This window comes from Centroberyx gerrardi, chromosome 10, assembly GCF_048128805.1.
Source record: "Centroberyx gerrardi isolate f3 chromosome 10, fCenGer3.hap1.cur.20231027, whole genome shotgun sequence".
Taxonomy (NCBI): Eukaryota; Metazoa; Chordata; class Actinopteri; order Beryciformes; family Berycidae; genus Centroberyx; species Centroberyx gerrardi.
The window spans coordinates 21,892,500-21,908,976 of NC_136006.1; the positions used below are offsets into that span (position 1 = coordinate 21,892,500).

Here is a 16,477-nt window from a genome sequence, read left to right on the forward strand (position 1 = left end):
GTAAGCTCCACAAACAACGCCGTCAAAATCCATCAGCCCATTCTGAAAAAAAAAAATCCCTGTATTGAATTTCTGCTAGTTTTTGCCGTCCTGCGGATGCTGCCGCAGCGCGCCCTCTCACCTTGCCGATCTCTCTTCCTCCTCTTTGCCCGCCAGTGTGCCATCCTGAACGAGAAGCTGGACTCCCTCCTCCAGACCCTCAACACGGAGTGCCAGGCCCTGCCTCCTCTTCCCCACTCCACGCCTCCCATTGTGGAGGAGGAGCAGGAGGAGGAGGAGGAAGAGGAGGAGGAAGAGGCCAGCGAGGAGAGCCTGACGGAGCTGAAGGAGAAGCTGGAGGAGGAGGAGACGGAGAAAAGAGGAGGGGGTTCTCCGCACCGGCTGTTCAAAGGCAGGGAGCAGCTGATGCTGAGGGCCAACAGTCTGAAGAAAGCTGTCCGACAGATCATCGAACAGGCTGAGAGAGGTAAACCCACTAGACTACATATCCGGTACATCATTGAACAAACTGTGGGAAGCACATAGATAAAAGACATGCAGATATCTCTTGGAGCAAGTAGAGTCATATACCTCTATATATATAGATATAGAGATATGCAAGATATGACTACTACTACTGTAGTTTCACAATGAAAGTCAGCTTTTATGAAAAATGCATTTAGTTTATTGCCCTTTTTTCATCAATTTCCCCCATTTATCTTTCTTCTTTATCTCCCCCTGTTCATCCTATCCCTCATCCCTCCCTGTTTAACCCCCTATCCATCTTGCCTCTGTCCAGTGGTGGATGAGCAGAACGCCCACACGGAGGAGACCGAGCTGCCGTCTCCTCTGGAGTTCAGGAAGGACAGCGAGGAGGAGAACCGAGACAGCGAGAAAGACGAGGACACCAAGGAACTGGAGGCGCCGCCGTGTGAGTACAATGCTGCTGCCGCTGTGGCCCCGTTTCAAATCATTGACCTGTCCGGCCTGGTCCCGCTCCAGATCTGTCACCTGCTTGGCCCTGACTCATTCCCATCCTGGACCCGTTCCAAACCCTTTTACCTGTCCGGCCTGGCCTGTTTCAATTCCAGATCTTTTGCTTGCCAGCTGGCATCGCTCCCAGTGACTGTCACACTAACCACTACAAAGATTCTTCATTTAATCTGTGGTTGATGCCTACTTGGGACAATATCCCATTAGACACTTAGTCCACGCCTCACTTGTGCAGTAAGTGTAGTAGGCGGGTTGAAACACAGGCTCAAGGTTAATGACGCTTTTCCTCTCTCTAAAATTGTACTGCTAACATCAGTTTAGGCAAGCAAGGCAAGACATCCCAAGACGTACAAGCCAGTTTAGCTCTCCTCCTGATGGTAAACAGAAGAATATACTGTCAAAACAATCTGAGAGAAACTTATTCCACCTCATGAAGGGGATGGATGCCATAGAGGAAATCACACAGGATTTAAATGGTGCCACCTAGTGGACGTTGTACTCCCTGCACCCCGGTCACCCAGACACATAGCTAATGGAAAAAAAGTGCTGCTGACGCAAATCATGTTTCCTGTCATAAATAAACTGAAGGATTAGTGCTAAAAGTGCATGGAGAAACGCTGTCCTCTGTGATATTCCACCTCCTGCACCCGGCTAAGCTGTATATCTATCTATCTCCAGTCTCCACTACAGTCTGTGGCAATGGAGAACTCTGTTTAATAATAAATGGTTGTACCCATGGAAACTGTGATGGCAGGGCCACAATAAAGTGTGTGTGTGTGTGTTTGTGTGTGTATTTGTGGGTCTGTGTGCGTTTATGTGTATCTAAATGTGCGTGTGTGTGTGTCTGTGGGTGAGTGTCTGAGTGTAGCTGAATGTGCATGAGTTTGCACGCACGTGTGTGTGTGTGTGTGTGTGTGTGTGCATCTGCCCATAGGATGTGTTATTGTCTTTGGGACAGAAGCTCTTCCTGTTTATCATGGGACTGCTTCCTTCCTTCCACACATTTTCCAGCCATTGGTGTAGGGGGTGGGGGTGGGGGGTATCAGTAACCCTCTGCTTCATATCCTCTCCTTGTTTCTTCTCCTTGCCTCCTTTTTCTCCGCAAAAGGTTTGAGTAAAAGCATTTGAGTAATAGCACCTTTTCCCTCTGTGTGTCCAGCTGCTAAGAGTCCTTGTTCTCCCACGGAGAGGAGGGTGAGTCGCAGCACCCAGTCCTGTGGCTCCTTCTCCATCACCCCCTTCACCACCAGCAAGGAGAACCTCCCTGTACTCAACACACGCATCATCTGCCCTGGTAAGCACACACACACACACACACACACACACACACACATGAACACGTACACACAATCATACAGTACACACACGCATGCATGCATGCATGTATGCACACAGAAACATACACAGAGAGAATTACATTTACTAGTTGCCTTGAGGCATGAAATGAAATTCAGACCTTTTCACTTTGATTTTGTCCAGAAAAATAAAGGTAAAAACTCAAGGATACTTAGGGAGACTGGGGATAAAATGGAAAACTAATGGAAAACTAAAACATCTTCGTTGTGTGAGTGTGCACACCTCTTATCATTAGCTGCTGTATTTAACCGATCATATTCCAGAGCATGCACAAAATGGATCTCATACAAACACACACAAAGACAGGATCACTCAGACATCCCAGCTCAGCATCATGTGACAGGTGTGTGTGTGTGTGTGTGTGTGTGTGTTTGTGTTGTGTAGGCTTGCGGGCCGGTCTGGCCGCCTCTATAGCAGGCAGCTCCATCATTAGCAAGATGCTGCTGGCTAACATCGACCCCTTTGGTGCCACGCCCTTCATCGACCCCGACCTGGACTCACTGTAAGAGCTGCTTGTCTGTCTGTCTCTTTTTGTGCCTCTTACCATCTTTGTCTTTGTCTCTCTGTCTATTTGTTTGTCCTTTTGCCAATCTGTCAGCCTCTGCCTTTCTCCGTCTTTTTCTGTCTCCTTCTCTGCCCCTACATCGACTTGCCTCTGTCTGCCTCTCTCTCTCTCTCTCTCTCTCTCTCTCTCTCTCTCTCTCTCTCTCTGTCGTTGTCCTGATATGTATGTGAGCTTACTGTTTCTCTATCTGTCTGTGTGGCTGTTCCTGCACCCAGGGAGGGCTACATGGAGAAGTGTGTGATGAACAACTACTTCGGCATCGGCCTGGACGCCAAGATCTCCCTGGAGTTCAACAACAAGCGAGAGGAGCATCCAGAGAAATGCAGGTCAGACACACTTCCCTTACCTGCAGGCTCCACTACAGCCATCAGGCCTCAGGCATTGCCATCAGCCATCAGGCATCAAGGGAATGCTTCCTTGGAAATCAATGAAAGCTCCTCTACTGCGTTGTGTTTACGTTGCGTCACATCATGGATGGAAGTGTCCAAGCTCAAAAATCTCTGATGAATTGCTTTGAATTGCTGATGTGCTCATTCATCCTCATATACTGCATTGAAATAATGATAAATAAAGTTGATATTGGTTGTTTTGTTTAAAAATCATAAAATGAATGACAAATGACAAAGCTCATCTTCTCATGCTCATTTCAAGTCAGGACAGAGGAAACAGTATATTCATGTCTTTTGTTGTTACGACCCTGTCCTATTCCACTGCCCTTTTTTGCTCATCGTCTGCTCCTTCCTCCCCAGGAGTCGCACCAAGAACATGATGTGGTATGGAGTTCTGGGCACCAAGGAGCTGCTGCAGAGAACCTACAAGAACCTGGAGCAGAAGGTCCAGCTAGAGGTGAGGCGGAGAACAACTGTGGGGCAGATCCTTAAAAAGTCTGAAAAGTCTTCCAGTATCCAAATTTAAGGCCTTAAAAAGTATTAAAATATCTTAAATACAGTAATTAGAGGACTTAATTGTTTCACCATGTTATGCAGGTGTATTTTCAATGAAGTTTCAATTTCACACAACTATAAAATTAGTGGTATTGACAGATTCTTCAGTTGGTGATATTTAGTCTAGGCAGAGTTAGAAAGCAAGGCAAGCGAAATAAGACATTTGTGATTGTGTAGCTTCACCTGAAGTTGTGAGTGGGACCAGCAGTCATGTGAGTTTTATTTTCTCATGTTGTATTACGTTACTTGCAGTTGGTCACACTAACTTTAACCCACATACATGTTGACTCGTCAGATCAATACAGAACAGGATTAATACAATATGCCAAACATGTTGGAGTTCATGTCCCTAAACATTTAATTTCTTAGTGTCTTTTTTTGCTTTCACTTCCCATTTATAGTTTTAGAACTTTCATTAGCTATGTTTAATCAGAAATAGTCTGATTGATGAGTCTTTTAGCTTTGTGTTTATTTTGGTTGTGAAATTGGCTTTAAATCCAATTCCAGGTAGCATTAAAAATGTCATAAATTTGGCTTTTCGAAACCTGCAGATACCCTGAATTGTCTCTCATAGACACATGCACCCTCCCTCCACTCATCCGCTGCCTTACTGCTTTATCTAGGCTCTCTTTGGTTATTATGTCCATGATGTGTAACGAAAAAGTGTGTGTGTGTGTGTGTGTGTGTGTGTGTTCTCCAGTGTGATGGCCAGTACATCCCCCTGCCCAGTCTTCAGGGTATCGCTGTGTTAAACATTCCCAGCTACGCCGGCGGGACCAACTTCTGGGGCGGCACCAAGGAAGATGATGTGAGTACATTTCCACCCCGAAGGGAACGTGGCCAACCTAACCCACCATGCGTGTTCACACCGAACACTGTGTAATGTTCCATCCTGTTGGACATGGCCTTGGTAGGAACAGGCGAGTCAGATCACCTTTGAAAAGGGAAAAGGGGGTGTTTTCCCTCTCAAGATGATGTGAGAGCTTGGCCAGACTCCTAGATCAGGCCTCTACCTCTCTCTCTCTCTCTCTATATCTCTCTTTCTCCCCCTCCCCTCTCTCTCTCTCCTTTGTTAACAATGGGAGGAGACTGTCGATCTTGGTTTAACATGACCCCGATGGCCTGGAGGGAGAGGGGGAGGGATGGATGGAGGGATATCTGTGCTTGTTTGTTTAAGGCTCAGAGCACAAGGGCTGCTGACGGATTGGAGTGTCAGTTTGCTCAGTTCACCCTCTCTCTCTCGCTCTCTCTCTCTCTCGCTCTCTCTCTCTCTCTCTCTCTCTCTCTCTCACACTCTCTCACACACATACAACACCCCTCAGTGGGCCCCTGCAGAGGTTGCCACTGCACACACACACATACACACACACACACATGTCTGTGCGTTTGGTGTTATGTAACTGTTTTGGTGGAGAAGAGGAAGCAGGGAGAGGACATTTAGTGGAACTTGTCCAACACACACATACACACACACACATGCACACACACACTTACATCACAACCAAAGTTTACTCTGTATCTGTCTCTGAGATAGAGCTAAAGGAGGCCAACAAATGAGGTGTTTGTTTTTTTCGTTTGATCACACATTTCACACACAGAAACACACTGTTGCCTGCAGGCCATTGAAAGATTCACTATAAAACTGAGATACAGTGTGGCTGGGAATGAAGTATATATGTACAAATATTGTTAACAAATACAGACCTTGTTAGACTGTTACCATGACTCCAGTTAAGCACTCAATGCAAGGCAGTGCTGGCTGTTGCTGAATGTGTTCAGGTGTCCACCTAGTGGCCGGGGCCTCACATGACACAACTGATCACGTTCTTTCATAACGTCTCCGAGTCGTCTGTTAGTTATCTAGCGAGGTTTTTGCTGAGTCCTTTCTGTATGGAGCGCAGTAGCTGCTGACTCCTCCTGGCTTTGACCTTATCATGGGCAGTTTGCTGGCAGAGATCAATATCGGGCCTGGTGGGACCCTCTCCTTTCAGACACGATGCACTTCTCACTCACACTCCTGCTAAAGCGAGCTGACAGAGTGAAATGTCTGCGAGGCGGGGTTTCAGAGAGACAGCGATATGGCTCCATAGAAGTCACAAATCTTCCCCACCGCCATCACATTCAGAAGAGATCATAATAGTCGTTATCTTGTCCCACAGATCTTCTGTGCCCCGTCGTTTGACGATAAGATCCTGGAGGTGGTGGCTGTGTTTGGGAGCATGCAGATGGCCGTGTCCAGAGTCATCAAACTGCAACACCACCGCATAGCACAGGTGAGAACACACACCAAGAAGCAGCATGAAGTGAGAATACACACACGCACACACTAACATCTGTACATCTTCGTCCCTCTGCCCCCATCAGTGTCGTACGGTGAAGATCACTATCCTGGGCGATGAGGGCGTTCCCATTCAGGTGGATGGAGAGGCCTGGATCCAGCCTCCTGGAGTCATCAAGATCCAGCACAAGAACAGAGCCCAGATGCTCACCAGAGACCGGGTGAGACAGATGGAGGGAGGGAGGGAGGGAGGGAGGGAGGGAGGGAGGGAGTGGGAAGAGCAGTAGGTGTCAGAAAAGTATGGTGAATAATAGGTATGAGAGTGAATAGGTGAGAAAAAAGATAGTTGATAGACAAAGGAATTGCTTTGCATGATAGAAACTGTATCCTAAACCTCTTTTTCTTTGTCTCCATCCTTCCCTCCCTCCCTGCCTCACCTTTTTCCCTCCAGGCGTTTGAGAACACGTTGAAGTCGTGGGAGGACAAGTTGAAGTATGATAAGCCTCCCCTGCGGCCCCACCTCTACCCCCAGCAGTCTGTGGATCTGGCTACCGAGGAGGAGGCGGCCCTGGTGCAGATGTGCGCCCGAGCCGCAGAGGAGCTTATTACCAGGTAAACACGCGCTGTCAGACACATCAAGGACGAATCTACTGCTCCGCATGCTCCAGTTCTAGATGAATCCAGGGAATGACCGTCGGTAGATTCCCTCTGAATTGTGCCTTCTGACCTGCGCTCTGTCCAATCACAGGATCTGTGAGGCGGCGAAGACCAACGGGCTTCTGGAGCAGGAGCTGGCTCATGCTGTCAACGCCGCATCTCACGCCATCAACAAAACACACCCCAAGTTCCCAGAGGTTAGGCATCGACATGAGTCACTACAACAGACAGAGGTTTTCACCCCCGGTTGTTGCTATCAGTGTTTGCTGTGCATACGATGTGTGTGTTTTCTAAATGACTGCTGTGTCCCGTCTCCAGAGTCTGACGAGGAACACAGCTATAGAGGTGGCCAGCACTGTCAAGGCTCTCCACAACGAGACCGAGTCTCTCCTAGTGGGCCGGGTTTCCCTGGTGAGTTGCATGCATGATCTGTATCTTAATGCCTTCCTCTGAACTTTTACACTATATTCATAAATCCCCAAAAAGTCAACTTTTCAGAATTGAGGGAAAAGGGTTCATTGTCCTGTTGAGGCCCATGCAGTGTTGATATTTTACATTACATTTTCAGTGGCTTGGTTTGGTCCTGGGGCAATGAGACATTTTCTACACATGAGGGGCAATGTGATTTCTCAATTACAAAAACAAAAATAAAATTGGAGATGAAGTATTTTTGCAGGATACCAAGAGTATTAAATATTCCATCACAGTGATGTTGATTGAAGAATAGAGGTGGCAGAATGCTTCAGTTGGGTTTCTGTGTGTGGAGGCATTTGTTGAAGGAGTTGTTTAATGGGCTTATTGCTTTCAATGAAAAAGTTCCAAGTCACTCTTGAACCAAAGAAAACTAAAAAGCCTTTATTGCATGGCAAGTTCAATGGGACATATTAAACTCCAATGTGTTTCGGCCATGCTGTGGCCATCAGGGAGCAGCACACCAAAGCGCATGAAGAGCATTTCTTGTTCTTCTGTTTATATTTTTTTATGCTTGGAAAAGCGCCTTGGATTTCCTTCTTCTTCACAGTGATGTTGATGTTGGCCTGTGTTTCCCCCCCTGCAGCAACTGGACCCGCCGGAGGAGGAGCAGCTGTCCAGCGCCCTGCAGAGTGTGGAGGTGGAACTGGGCAAACTGGGAGAGATCCCCTGGCTTTACCACATACTGCAGCCCAACGATGAGGAGGTGAGCAGACACAACACACCTACACACACACACACATACACACACACATGCACACACTCACGCCTACACAGACAGACGTGTAAATGTGTAATGGGTCTACCTGTACTACCGAAAACTACATCACAACATAGTAGCATGAACATTGTATTTTACTAATGCCACTCAATTTACAATTACAATTTCCCATTTGGCAGATGCTTTTATCCAAAGCGACGTACATATGAGATTTACTCATAACCACTAGCTAATATCTACACACGCATACATCCTTATTGTAACATGGCACCAGCTAACGGGAGAACTGAGTAGCTAAATGAAAGGCTATAGGTTGACTGTGCTTATGTGCCAGGACCACTCTCTGGATTATGGCAAGAGGAACAGTCGCAGCAGCATGTTCCGCATAGTGCCCAAGTTCAAGAAGGAGAAGGCCACCAAGAAGACCAGCCCTCAGTCAGGTAGGGCTGTGTCTGCTTTCCCTCAGTAGAAAACACAGTGGGCAGGCTGCGTGAGACCGGGACGGGACGGGAAACCGGTCAGAGTCTGTCCTGTCTGCCACGGTGATTTAAGGAGGAACATCATTTACACTGACCTGCTCTGTCCGCCGCAAAGTGTTGAGATGATGTAAAGGTGTAGAGATGACTGTAGTTGCCTAGTCATTTCCTTAGTGAGAAGCTGGTAGCATTGAATCAAACAACGTTGTGTATCAAATTGAATGATCAAACATTGGTCTGGCTTAAATAATTCCAAGAGCAAGTTAAGGGAAATTTGACTCGTGAATCATAACACTGGGGGTATGACAGGACATATAATTGGAAATTTATCCTGTAGCATCGTCCACAGATTTGGTTTTGTTTGCCTGACATCTCTTTTCAGAAGTGTCAAAAACAGTCTACTAATTGGATGCCATTTCTACATGTCAGGTCATACTCAAAAACGTGCACCATTGGCAACCAACTGAGGATGACTAGGTGAAACTGCTACCAACCGTTGTTGTTCAGTTAGGTGATACTGTGTGATCACCTGGCCAGTGTGCTTGAAACGTTACACACATAAGGCGGACAGAGAGACAAAGATACACACGTGTGCACACGCATACACACATCCCTCTGGCCTCTCTGTCTCTCTCTCTCTCTGTCTCTCTCTGTCTCTCTCTCTCTCTCTCTCTCTCTCTCAGACACACACACACAAAACTCACAAACTTGGTTCTGATACTTGTGTTTTTGGGCGACTGTCACCATCATTCCCTTTCACCATGACCCTCACTACCATTACGTCATGCATACAGAGGTTCTAGTGCATTCCTAATCTCCAGGTAGGACACAAGGAACGAGTGTGTGTTCGAGGTGTGACGTGCATCAGTCTGACCCCGACCATCCACTAGCACCCCCCTCCCCTCTGTTCACTGTCATCCACCTGTCCACATGGGTACAGAAGGCGCAAAGTCAGGAGCAGAACAAGGCTGCGCCAAAGGAAAGCCTGCAGGGATCAAATGTTTCTGTTATTTGACCACAAACCCTACTGAAATCAAGTCAGCATTAATGGAAATACCTGAGTTTTCTTTTGGTTGTATGTGTTGAACCGAACCGAGCGAGCAGTCCGCTTCAATGTGCTGTTGCTGCATATTGAACGGGCATCTGGGGTAGTTTACACTATACCACTGTCAGCACTGTAATATTATAGGCCGTTAGGTTAGGGGTGTGTTCAGCCTCTGGTCAAGGATCCAGTCAGATCGGGTGGAAGAGTGTTAGCCCCTCCCTCTCTCTTCCAGGGCAGGTTGCTGATTGGTTGGGCTGTACTTCCTGCTGATCGCACAGGCTTCCCCCTCCCTTTACCTCCTACTTTTTCTCTGTGTTCTGATTGGTGGATAACCTGCATGCCCTCAGCCTTTCTGGAACGCCACTGGCCGGCGCCTTGTTCTGACCAACCTTTGGCCTCTGTTAAACCCCTCCTCCTTCCGCCAGCTGCCGCCACGCCTCTCCCGTTCCCCCCTTCCTCTTTGATCCTTGTTCCCTCCCTCAGGCTCTCTCTCTCTTTTCTGGTTTACATCTTTTCCTTGGATGATTTACCACAATTTTTTCCCCCCATTTGTGAGATTGTGGTGTGTGTGTTGACATATTTACATCTGTGTGTGACGTAAGCGATGGAAAGAGACAGAGAGAGAGAATGGGACAAGCAGTCGCGTGAAGCAGGAGAGTGCCTCTATGTGGTGTGTGACAGTGTGTGTGTATACCTGTGAGGCGCTCTGAGCCCCTCTCTGCTCTGTTCTGTGTGTGTGTATGTGTGTGTGTGTGTGTGTGTGTGTGTGTAGTGGAGAGATGGGGCACAGAGGAGGTGGGCGTCTGGCTAGAACAGCTGAGCCTGGGGGAGTACAGGGACACCTTCACCCGCCACGACATTCGAGGCTCCGAGCTGCTGCACCTAGAGAGGAGGGACCTGAAGGTACACACACACACACACACACACATATACACACAATTATTACCACACCTCACTACCTCCATGTATCCATCCGCCCCCTCCCCTCCTACCCACAATGAACTCTTTCTCTCTCCCTCCTCTTGGTCTCTCTATTTCTTGTCGTCTTTTGCCTGTTAGCTGTCTTCCTGTTTGCCCGCTGCACTGCTCTGCTTGGCTTCCTCTGTCTGAGTGTCGCTTAGTGCCAGAGACTCGCTCTAACCCACTAACACTGTGTCTCCACTTAGTGGGAAAGGCTGCAGGGCTGGGATGGGATGGGATGGGATGGGCTGGACTGGAATGAACCGAGCTCGGCCGGATGGGTAGTGTCAAAGGTGCAAAGTCAGGCGGGGAGTGTGTGTGTGACATTTGATCTGGTTTTGGCTAAGCTGGAGTTGAACTTGACAGGAAAGACATAGGCGTCTTGAAGTTGAGAGCAGACTGAAATCAGTGCGGGGTGACGTGTGTGTGTGTGTGTGTGTGTAGGTGTGTGTAGGTGTGTGCATATGCAAGTGCACACAGATTCAGTGAATGGGATTTCAGCCTCATGTGGACCTGTATTTCCAATGGATCACAAAACAACAGATATTGTATGCCCAATGGGTCTAATTTAAATGATTGGAAATCCATCACAGACCAGTTATTTCAAATTGTGGACATCAGCTGAATAGGCTGGTAAAAAAAGTATGAGGAGAGAGACCACAGCAAACGGACACTGATTTCTAATGAAAGCATTAGCCTTCAGTCAATCCTCAGTTGTTATGAAAGCTGTTAGCGATGTAACACACACACACACACACACACACACACACACACACACATGCAGTCACACAGTGGCATGACATGAAATCAGAATGACATCAGAATAACAGGCTGACCAAATCTTGGACTGTGCCAGTGTTTTTCTATCTGTGTCCCCTCATTCCAGCGTCTTACCATTTATATGGCCAAGTCCTCAGTCATCTCATTTTGCCTCATTTGCTCTACTGCTTACTTGGTTTGCTGATAATGGAAATAGATATATGCTTTATGGGGTATTTGAGCAGGCTGTCTGATAACGTTTTACCATTTCATTGTACAGAGAAGGATCCTTTGATAATCAGTAATATCAAATATGCTAAGCTTGCCAGAAGAAAACGTTAAAGGACTACACTGACTTTTGGGGGAGTTTGGCCCATTGGTCACATTACTCAATATCTGATGAGAGGATTGGCATCAAAATCATCTCTGTGTCTAGTTATTTCTTCCCGGTGTGCATGCTAACCCTTTAGCATACAGTATGTTAAGTAATCATAGGCGATAAGCATTATCCAAAGTATGAAAATAACAAATCGACAGCACAAATATTTTAGCTGTCTGTCTGGAAGTGTAGTCCTTTAACGTTCTGAAGAATCAGAATTACAAACAATTGTGGTGTTTTTCACCTAAAAGACGATAAAATGCAAAATCATACTTCCAAACCAGAGATCTATATTTTCACATCAAATATACATCAGTATATGTGTGAAAATATAAATGAAACTGAATCACAGCAGCATAATATGAAGCTAGGCATGAGTCCACTGTGATGGAGCACATGCCATTGCGATGTAGCCGGCTGTAATGAAAACGTTTGGTTTTAATGCTTGACTATCTGCAGAACCTGTGGCTGAACTAAGGCTGGACTGTGTTCTTACTGTGTCTGTCTTCTTGTCCCTCCTCAGGATCTGGGGATATCGAAAGTGGGTCATATGAAGAGAATTCTCCAGGGAACTAAGGACCTGGCCAAGACCACCATGGTTGACCTCTAACCTGGAAGCAGAAGCTACCGGAGCGGGGAAACAAACGTTCCCCTTTGCGACAGTGGAAGAGTTTGGGAGCACCATAGGCAGTGAAGGGAGAGATTGGTATTCAAGGATGGCTGGATTTTATCCCTCTGTCTGTGGAGAAAGCCTTTGAGATGTTGTGTTAGCGTGTTTGTTTGTGCTTTGGTGCCAAAATGACAGTTGAGAAAGTTGATGGAAGTGCAAAAGGAAGTCATGGATCTTCACAAAAAGCCATTTCTAACTTAATTTCCATTCACGGCACACAATCAGGTATGCAACTTACCATATTGTTGACAGCTGACTTGTCTGACTTGAGATGACAAAGTCTTAGTAGCAAAACCAGGACTTCCATGAGTGCTCCCTGTGGGATTTAGTGTATAGCCCAGTTCAGTTCAGTAGCATGTGGATTTGTGATGCTTACTGGATCTCTGCCTCGCATTAGTGGGCTGCAGATGCATTTAGCACCCATGGGGTTTCAATAGCTGCTGTCCAGTGGAGACAGATAGGAGACCTGTAACATCACAGTCGAGGTGGTAAACCTGTAAGGTGCGGTCTCCAGAAAGAGTGAGATGCTGTTGCATGCTGTGCTCGCTCAACTTTAGATATGTTTAATTGCATGATTAGTGTCTTGTTTTTTTTTTTGTGTACAAAAATAACACTTGAACAAGTTTTATATGACTTAAGTATTATGATGCCATTTGTTACTACTGAAAGCATCCTTTTTGGTCTGAATCAAGCTTTTTTCTAGCTTTTATTTATTTTGTTTGCATGATAATTATGTGTCAAAGACCTGTGTCAAGTGCCATATTTGCAAAGTCATTTAGTGTAAAATGTGCTTTATTGGTAGACATCATAAGAACTTTAAAAAGCATCGATGAGGTATGAATATTAGGAATTAATATCTGTAAGTTGACACGTTCTCTGTTGATGTGAAAATCAGTACCAAAGTGAATGTCCAGGAAACTTCCAAACCTAACCATCTGAAGACTTTGTGCAGAAAGCAACTCTTTGTTAAGTAGAGATAACACATTTACACCATGAGGCTCGTAGGTCTTATGAATTCTAATGAAAGAGGGAGGGAGATTAGTATTAGTCAGGAAGGAAGTAAATTTGTTGGTCTGAAGCCAACCACATATACTGTAGTTTTTTTAAGGAATACTTTAAAGGCACTTTTTACTTCTTGCTTTATGCAAGTGCAAACCCTCATATCATTACATAGAATTAACAGTTCACCTCAACTTTTTAACTTTTAGCAATTTATCACTCAGTATTTCACACAATAACACTATTTTAATGGGAATAGGAATTAGATATTGGTTTTGAATATATAATAGAGCAGTTGATCTGCAGCCTGCATAAGACTTGCTCAAGTGCAGCTTTTCCTTTTTTTGTTTTTTTTCTTTCAAACTACAAGTGAGATGTTGATAGAACACTACTTTTCTTGTTAGTTTCTGTAAGATTGGTGGCATTACAGGGTATATTTGTATATGTGATGCTAAGTTTGTATATATATGCACTGTATATACAGTATAGCAGTGTATGCAAACAATGTTTGTAAGTGTTGTAGTCTAATGCCTTTGTAGATTGCTGACATGGTATGCATTGTCAACAGCTTACACATTTGATCGTGTATATTGCACCATAACACCAATTGTGGATTATTGATTTTGTTCTAATCTCTTGTACATGATAATGCTGTTGTATTCTAATGACGGTGCAATATTTTATCTCTTGTTTTGATACAGTCTCTGCGCTCTGCAGCTTTCTGACATGGTGTTTCTCAGTGGGAAAAAAAAAACGGAAAGAGTTTTTTGTACATGTACTCCTCCTCAAGGTCTGAGGATTAGATTTAACTCTTAGACAGACTGCTTTTTCTTACTGACTCCAAAATTCTTCCAGCAGTTCACTAGTTTGTAGTCTTGTTCCTCTGTGCTTCCAAGATGATTCTCTTCAGTAGGACTGTGTCAGCGAATGACTAGAATGGGCAGACATGACTGTTGTGCTATGACGTATAATGTATTGTGTGTGTGTGTGTGTGTGTGTGTGTGTGTGTGTGCGCGCGTGTGTGTGTGCATGTGCGTGTGTACTTCAACAGTGGCATACTGTACCTATCAGCAATTGTATGCTTACCATTGCCAACTAATGTTATCATGTAATTTCAACTCTGATAATTGAGTTTCTCCCCCTTCTTCCAGAATGATTTGTAGCTCATCTGATGGTCTTAATTCTGGTTTAGTTTACAGTCAGTCGACTCAGAGCAATATGATTTCTATTTATATGGTGATATCTACGACCATATTGCCTGACAGTGCTTCCCACATCATGAGAAATAAGAATAAGAATTAGTTGAATTGATAATGATTACTGAAAGTTAGCACAGCACACAAGTTTTCAAACCCCATGCCCTTCGTTGTACCAAATTGTATCAGAATTGGAGTGATTCAGGGATTGGGTTGCAGTTAATTGTTGTCCTTGTTCTACCAGCAGAGGGCGCCATATCACATCTCATCTACAATCCCTGAGTGACATTATTACACGGCATGGTTTTAACAACTTATGCCCACAATCAGTTGTCAGACTACTGTATTCAGTGCATTGCTGCACAGTGGCATGCTGAAATCAATACGCCTTTAAATCCATTTCAATCTTAAAGGACAAGCTATGCTTTTAGCATGCATGCTCTTAATCATGCCCTTCATAACCAAAGATAGGTATTAATTACTATGAACCACTGATTTATTGAGTAGAGTTGTCACCAACACTAGAGATTCCTGCCCATTAATTGCACCTCTGCCTGACTAAAGATAATTGAATTAAGTGGCTTTTATCAAATCCTATTCTCATGGACAGAACTATGCCTTGTACTCATGTAGTAGATTCATTATTTACCAGTGGATGACACAGTGGGCCTATGCCTAGCCAAATTCTATTTAAAAAGTCTGGATTGAAGTGCACTTTGGTCCAGATGTAGGGTTTGTCTAAGCTGCTGAGGCCTTCCTGTTAGTATGTGCTTTAATAATCGGAGCAGTAGTCGATCTGCTGCAAGCTGCCTTGTTCCTGCAGTGCTCATCAGGTTTGGCTTCGCTTCCATTTCAGCTCCATCATTCCAGTCACTGAACTGAATTCAATTCCTGTTTGACACTGTTCCAGTTCCTGAGCTGTGTGTGTCTATGGTTATGGTATCTGTACGTCCCAAGTGTCTGCCGGGTTCTGTAAATCTGAAGTGTATTGGCCCCAGACTCCAGGCAAGAGAATGCTTGACTTTTCCATACAAAGTGGAAGTTGCCAACTTTCTCCCTTGCTGAGTTTTCCAGTGGTCTGTAAATAATGCTGCAAACTGCCTGGTTTTCAAAAACCAACAAAACCCACGCATGGATCTCTTAGGACAGGATAACATATAGTCTTTGACATGGTTCCTAACACGATGGGAGAGAAGTGAGTTTCATTTGTTTACATTATGTTTACAATGGCACAGTTTTAATTTTTAAGAATATATAGGTATAAACAATATTTGCATATTTATTGCCTAAGGTTAAATGATATGATGTGTATTGTGTTTTCACATTTGGAATATAATGTTACAGTTGTCACCTGTATTACTATCTGGATGATTTTGGTAAAGTAGTTGGTAATTTTTATGACTACTAAGTGACTGTTTTCTGTGCCTTTTTATGGTTAGAATGCATGGTTAACTATTTATTACAATTTGGAGTCACTGAGATGTGTATTTTTGTATTCTGAATAAATAAATGGTTCAGCTTTTGTTGTACATTTTTGAGGTGCCTTAAAAAAGGCTACCTATTCATATCTTCCTTCTTCAATAAAACCAAATGCATATACAGTGTGTTTGTGCCTCATTCTGCTTTATCTTCATGGCCTAATCAGAGATGGAACATGTATTTAAGTAAAAAATAAAAATATATTGACTGAATAAATTGTATTCTGATAAAATACAGTTTGCCTATACCATATATATATGGTATAGGCATGTTGGTCCAGTTATTCTTTAAAGTTTTTATTTATTTTTTTATTTTGGAACTGATCATGCTTGTATGCTAAATTAAAGCAACCGGTAAATGATGCTATAGTATCATGTTTCTGACAACTCTACCAAATTGTATGACATGAGTAAAAATGATTCACTACTCTTAACTGCTAGAATAGTTTTACATCTCCACACAAAATATCCTTTTCAAATATTCTGATGATTATAGGGACAAAAGTGGTCAAATGAAGCTCTGGCAATGTAAATGGTCAGTGCCTTGTGAG

At 44.5% G+C, this 16,477-nt stretch overlaps 1 protein-coding gene across 3 annotated transcripts in view; it reads left to right on the top strand.

The window, feature by feature from the left end:
• The window catches only part of dgkh (diacylglycerol kinase, eta), a 53,055-nt gene extending 37,083 nt beyond the window's left edge, over nucleotides 1-15,972 (top strand). Inside the window, exons 15-30 of one of the 3 annotated variants that reach the window (XM_078286066.1) lie at nucleotides 157-466; nucleotides 779-910; nucleotides 2,132-2,266; nucleotides 2,713-2,830; nucleotides 3,109-3,219; nucleotides 3,643-3,739; nucleotides 4,538-4,645; nucleotides 5,997-6,110; nucleotides 6,202-6,336; nucleotides 6,567-6,727; nucleotides 6,864-6,969; nucleotides 7,091-7,183; nucleotides 7,830-7,949; nucleotides 8,299-8,404; nucleotides 10,258-10,388; nucleotides 12,107-15,972. In XM_078286066.1, the coding sequence (XP_078142192.1) occupies nucleotides 157-466; nucleotides 779-910; nucleotides 2,132-2,266; nucleotides 2,713-2,830; nucleotides 3,109-3,219; nucleotides 3,643-3,739; nucleotides 4,538-4,645; nucleotides 5,997-6,110; nucleotides 6,202-6,336; nucleotides 6,567-6,727; nucleotides 6,864-6,969; nucleotides 7,091-7,183; nucleotides 7,830-7,949; nucleotides 8,299-8,404; nucleotides 10,258-10,388; nucleotides 12,107-12,193 (2,064 nt within the window). In that variant the 3' untranslated portion in view covers nucleotides 12,194-15,972. Of the gene's footprint in view, nucleotides 1-156; nucleotides 467-778; nucleotides 911-2,131; nucleotides 2,267-2,712; nucleotides 2,831-3,108; nucleotides 3,220-3,642; nucleotides 3,740-4,537; nucleotides 4,646-5,996; nucleotides 6,111-6,201; nucleotides 6,337-6,566; nucleotides 6,728-6,863; nucleotides 7,006-7,090; nucleotides 7,184-7,829; nucleotides 7,950-8,298; nucleotides 8,405-10,257; nucleotides 10,389-12,106 lie in introns of all 3 variants that reach the window. The other 2 variants (XM_078286064.1, XM_078286065.1) reach the window with 2 other exon arrangements.
• Nucleotides 15,973-16,477: the final 505 nt, after the last annotated feature.